At 41.2% G+C, this 6,639-nt stretch overlaps 1 protein-coding gene across 1 annotated transcript; it reads right to left on the reverse strand.

The window, feature by feature from the left end:
* Window positions 1–3,271: 3,271 nt before the first annotated feature.
* On the reverse strand, window positions 3,272–6,227 carry LOC311247696 (neuropilin-1a-like; the record flags this gene model as incomplete). Its single annotated transcript, XM_084338704.1, has 3 exons — window positions 3,272–3,546; window positions 5,930–5,974; window positions 6,131–6,227. Coding segments are annotated over 3 exons (417 nt in total), but the record flags the coding sequence as incomplete, so codon positions are not given.
* Between the last annotated feature and the right edge of the window lie 412 nt (window positions 6,228–6,639).

Here is a 6,639-nt window from a genome sequence, read left to right on the forward strand (position 1 = left end):
CTAACAGTAACTTCCCTTTCAGTCAGTTCATTCAATACAACACATAGGCATGGGCCGTCACAGATTCAAAATATCTCGTTGTGTATATCTCGTGGTTGTATCTCCTTCCCTTCCTTCAAGGAATTGGGATTATATACATAACCCAAAGTTTTTTTTTTTTATAGTCAACCACATTTATTCACCACCTTTTGTCCCGAGCTAAACTACTGACATAGTTCAGCAGCTTGGTTGAATTGTAATTCCAACACTTTGCCCCTTTGACCTCTTCCCAACTGTCGTCTTCAACCCAACACACCCCCATTCAACACTTTGGGAATTTGGTCGCGATTCTGGTCAAGCCTTGTGTGACGGAACCCCACGCTACTGTCGAATCTTTATCCTGTAGCGGTGGTACTGCTGGATGAGCCACACTGGCAGACCACTGCAGTGCTGGGCGCAGAAGGGGACAACTAATAACTTTTTAATTGACCTCGTTCGTGTTGTCAGTAGGGCTGGGTTAAGAAAATCGATTTGCCGATTCTGAATCGATCTTCATTTGAATTAGCGATTCATAAAATCCTAAAATTGATAAAAAAGAAAAAGAATAATAAAAAAAAAAATATTATTACATTATTCTTTTTTTTTATCCCCCAATTTAGTCGTTATGCCAATTCCCTTCCTGGTCGTTATGCGCATTGCCCCACTGTCGGTCTGGGGAGGGTGTAGACCAGGGGTCGGAAATTAAGTTTGGCCTCGGGATAGGCATTTTCCATTGGTTCTCCCAGCCCACGTGACCATTTCTAGCATTTCCATTGGCTATAGTAACAGACATAGATAATGATTGTGGAAATACAACAAATCTACGAAACCACTTACTGAGACATCACCCAGACGTGACATAAAATTATGCAAAAGCCAATGTTCCAATAAAAAGTACATTCATGTAACAGCTTGAGAGTCAATTCTTAATGTAAACATTGATATTTTTAACAATGCAACATGTTAGAGGGTTCCTTGAACCATTGAATAGGATTGTATTGGAAATCGAATTGAATCAGGACCTTGTGAATCGGAATATAATCGTTTTGGGGAATCAGTGGCGATACCCAGCCCTAGTTGTCAGTTTGGTCAACTTCTAAAGGGTCAGTAAGTCAGTTTGTTGTTTCTCTGCTCTTCCTGGACACCCTCTTTGAATCCCATGCAATTTCTTTCTTGTAATTTGTAATAATTATGTACAAAATCAAAATGTAGACCCTCCTCTTCACCCTGTAACCATAACTTCACCGTCCTTAAGGCGGGTCTCATAATCTCAAAGCAATCCTCATTGGGTAAAAATCCTGCTTCCCCCAGGCGGCGTTGTGAGAACAGCCAATAGGAACCAAAGGACACCTCCCAGTAAAAACACGATGCCAACCGGTAGGGCTGTTCCCCACTAAACGCTAAATCCTTAATCAGAAGTGCCAGAAGACTTATTTATGACGTAGTTGTAGAGAGGCGCATAGTATTCGTCCTGGAATAACTTATAACTGACTAAAATATCTTAGTTCGCCGAGACCCTAATAACCGATTGATCGACTCGTCATCACCTGGAAAGGATACTGCAACATTGTGTCGTTTTCTATAGAAAAAAGCGCTCAAATATATTAAAATCTATGTACAATATGTTGGATGTGTCATGTGCCACGATGATGCCAACTCACTGCTGTGATCTGACCATGTGATCTGAACATGAGATCTGAACATGTGATCTGAACATGTGATCTGAACACTGTGATCTGAACACTGTGATCTGAACATGAGATCTGAACATGTGATCTGAACACTGATATGAACATGTGATCTGAACATGTGATCTGAACACTGTGATCTGAACATGAGATCTGAACATGTGATCTGAACACTGATCTGAACATGTGATCTGAACATGTGATCTGAACACTGATCTGAACACTGTGATCTGAACATGTAATCTGAACATGTGATCTGAACATGTGATCTGAACATGTGATCTGAACACTGTGATCTGAACACTGTGATCTGAACATGAGATCTGAACATGTGATCTGAACACTGATATGAACATGTGATCTGAACATGTGATCTGAACACTGATCTGAACACTGTGATCTGAACACTGTGATCTGAACATGTGATCTGAACACTGATCTGAACACTGTGATCTGAACATGTAATCTGAACATGTGATCTGAACATGTGATCTGAACACTGATCTGAACATGTGATCTGAACACTGATCTGAACACTGTGATCTGAACATGTGATCTGAACATGTGATCTGAACATGTGATCTGAACACTGATCTGAACATGTGATCTGAACACTGATCTGAACACTGTGATCTGAACATGTAATCTGAACATGTGATCTGAACACGTGATCTGAACATGTCGCTGTGATCTGAATGTGTGATCTGAACACATGATCTGAACATGTCGTTGTGATCTAAACACTGTGATCTGAACATGACACTGTGATTTGAACAGAATTGGCAGGAACGAGAAAAAAAAGAAAATATAAAGGCAACAGAAATGTGGGAGAAAACAAAGGCACTGTCGGAACTAGACAGAGGTCAGAGGGCTGGCGCCCCTCCCTCGGATGGACACGCACACACACACACATGCACTCACCCACACATGTACCCACACACATACATTGAATACACATGCACTCTTACGTTTACAGATATACATGAATGTCGTACACACAAGCAGGCACGCACACACACACACACACACACACACACACACACACACACACACACACACACACACACACACACACACACACACACACACACACACACACACACACACACACACACACACACACAAAGACACAACATGGCCAGCTGAAACTATGACAAAAAAAAAATATATATATAAATATTTTCATCTGAAAATTGGTCTCAACACCAGCATGTGATTACATGAAATCAACAAAGCACACTGAAAAAAAGAGAAAAAAATTACATAAAAACAAATATAATCCTTAGTTGTTTTGTTCTTTTTTTTGCTGTACATATTCTTTATACACAGTGCCCTCTACAGGTCAGTTCCCTTCAGTGCAGCTCCTGAGAAAGAAAACAACGGCTCAGTCAGTCTTTTTTTTGTCTGTCCACGGCATCCAATGGGGAGGCTTCACACAACAAACCCCCCCCCCCCCCCCACCCCTTCCCTGCCTCTCCCCCCCCCCCGTCGCTTGATTGGCTGCATTAAGTCCTCACAGAGCCTTGGCCTTAGCTTATGCCCCTTTTCCCCCTCCCCTCCCCCTCTCACGCCTCGGAGTAGTTGCTCTGTCCGTTCATTTTGTCTTTCTTTAGCTTGACGCCGTCCACCAGCTCAAAGTTATAGTTCTCCAGCGCCGACAGGTTCCTGTCCGTCAGGCTGCCCTGTGAGCAGGCACAGTAGAGCACCACACCGCAGATGGCGCCCAGGAACACACCGAGTGCCGACATGGCGATGATGGTGATGAGGATGGGGTCCAGGGTCTTCAGCATGTTGCCTGGCCCGCCCAGCTCGCCCGAGTCCTGGGAGAACGAGTCCATGGCTGCAAAGAGACAGAGTGGAACGTTCAAATCAAATCAAATGTATTTGTATAGCCCGAGATCACACGGAATTTCCCCCATGGGCTTCACACAAGTCAAGAAGAAACATCACAATAGATCAAGAACAAAAACCACCAAAAATAATTCCATGTATGCAACACCCATAGATTTTCCCCAATGAAGATAAGGAACGACTCACTAAAAACCCAGCAATAGGGGAGAAAAAGCACCACAGGCAGCGTGGAGGAGAGAGACCTCAGATGGGCCGTTCAAAGGGGGATCCCCCAACAGGATGTGGTGATAATATAGTGTTGCAATGGATGATAGATGGAGAATAGAACAGGTGAATAATTGGGTATGTATGTATATATACATGTAATGAAACACATATACATACATACATGGTAGCAATAGTATCTAGCTGGTATGAAAATAAGATAAAGGCTAAAAGTCAAGGCTCGGAGCTCAAAGTATCAGAGTCAATGAAAATGTCTAAAATAAAATTCCCAATGAAATGTTAATTCCGAAAAGTGACGTATTTAGAAGTGTAATGAGTCAATTTTGACTACAATTTAATCCCAACAACAATTGACAGCCTTCACTGATATATAGGCTAGTGTTTTAGTCGGTAACATGAGTCTCCTTGTCCCTCAGCTCTGCAGTAAAAAGACATTTCTGGTAACCCATTCCACCAATCAGGCAAGAGATATTTTTACTTATTTCAAGAAATCCTGCCAAGCCAGATTTGCTTACTGCACTGGCAGATTATGTTACCTGTTTAAAGCACATATTTGCTTAAAACTAGTTTTTATTTCTTATATTTTTTCAGAGTGGAGTGTATTTTCTGTTTATGCAGAGCAGATGGACTGGGAGACCCATGTTACTGACCAAACACTCAATATCACTATAGCTGTCGGAATGTAGAGCTATTATTTTTACCACTTATTTTAACAAATAAATACGTTGGTGAGTTACATGTCTAGTATAGTCTGCCTATCACACACAGCCTCCTCACAACAGAACCATAGGATTAAGATTGAAGCGCTCCTTTGAAGGTGACGTGTAAATATGTAAAAATCTTCCATTATGATCACAGTTTGGTTCGATTCAATGAATTCTGATACTTTCTGAAAGTGTAATATGGTACACATGAACAAAAAAACATGACTTATTTAGTCAGCAGTAATTTAATCGGCAACAATCAAAATACTCTCAGTCCTGCCAGTTACTGATATACTGGAAGCGGACATGGCCGGTTAGCCTAGGCATTGTTACACCTCTCCCGAAGGCTAACCGGCACTGTCCGCTTCCATTCATTGTGCTAAGCTAGGCTAACGTGCAGCCAGATAGCTTTCTACTGAACGCACAGAGAGGAAACTGGTATCTATCTTCTATTCTCTCTCTGGAGAAGATGGTAAGCTAATTTCCCAAAATGTTGGCGTGTTCCTTTAAAAGTGATTTTTGGTGGAACATTTAAAAATAATTCTCGCACGGAGGAACAGTCCATGGTGAACACAGTTACCTGCCTATTGGCTGCTCTGGGGACCCATAGCCCCCCCCCCTTCTTTGGGACCCATAGCCCCCCCCCCTTCTTTGGGACCCATAGCCCCCCCCCCTTCTTTGCTTTAATTTTGAAATCCTACTCTAAAAATCATTCTTACACACAGCAAACAAGACCCAGTGTGACATTATTTAATTCTGTGTCCAGGCAGGGGTCCCATGGGTAAATGTTCAATGTTTCTACTTGACCCGCTCGTTTTCACAGTTCTCCGTGTTGAGAGAGTTTGTTGTATTTCTATCCTCCCTGAAGAGTGAACCGTTTTGGAGATATAAGGTTTTCACCTAAACAGCAGCATAATGTTGGATAATATCTCCTGAATTCCTGAGAAGATGTGCTTGCAAAAACGTAGGCAAAAATGGCATGAATCTTTTAGTGTCGCTGCCCCCACCCTTTGGAACTCCCTCCCCATGGACATCCGAAATGCTAAATCTCTCGTCCACTTTGAAAACCTGCTGAAGACCCACCTCTTCACCCAGGCCTATGGTCTCTGATGCTCCTGAGTATCCTATTCATTCTGTTTGTTCTATTTTGTTTTGTTCTGTTGTTGTTTTGTTCTGTTTGCTCTGTCCTGTTTGTGTAATTTGTTTCTTAGGTTAGGTCACCGACCGTTATCCTCTCCCCTCCCCCTTTTTATTGTAAAGCGCCTTGTGTATGTGAAAGGCGCTATATAAAATCAAGCCATTATTATTATTATTATTATTATTATTATTATTATTATTATTATTATTATTATTATTATTATTATTATTATTATTATTATTATTATTATTATTATTATTATTATTATTATTATATATTGAATAAATAAATAAAATAAAACATACGCAGAATGAAGATCTCTGTCGGTGGAGACGTCGGAGCTTCTGGATCTAAACACAATAAAAACATTAGCCATTAGATTAATATATAGCTACTGTTTGCATTTAGCAGTATAGTATAGTATAGATTAGAATAGCATAGAATCTCTAGGATAAAACAGAATAAGAGTAGAGTCGAATAGATGGATAGAATGCTGTGGCACACACCTTTGCATTCTTCTGTGTTGAGTCCGTCCATGATCTTGATGTTGTCTACAGCTATGTGGCCAGAGCTCCTCCTGTCAGCTAGTCCCTCCACCACCACCTGGGACACAGCACAACAACAACAACCCGTTATTATAAGTTCAACCACGTCAGTCAAGTCAGCTTTATTTATATATCACGTTTACAATGACAAAGTCACCCAAAGTGCTTTACAGGTAGAACACAATAAAAAAAACACGTACGGTACAGTAACAAATAAAATACACAAAGATTACAGTAAATAAGTATAGTACACTAAGAAACAAGAGCAAGGTGCAATATAAAAAGAGACAAGAAGTAATAAAATAGATACAGAAAGTCCAGAGTAACAGCAAACATAGTTGACACAGGTGGCAGGCTAACTCTGATCAAAGGCCAGGGAGAAAGGGTGCGTTTTAAGCAGCGGTTTAAAGGCATCTGGGCTCTGGGCAGATCTAATGTGGGGGGAGGCTGTTCCAGAGCCGATCTCTCTT

The sequence above is a fragment of the Notolepis coatsorum genome (assembly GCF_963971535.1).
Source record: "Notolepis coatsorum genome assembly, contig: SCAFFOLD_4400, whole genome shotgun sequence".
Taxonomy (NCBI): domain Eukaryota; kingdom Metazoa; phylum Chordata; class Actinopteri; order Aulopiformes; family Paralepididae; genus Notolepis; species Notolepis coatsorum.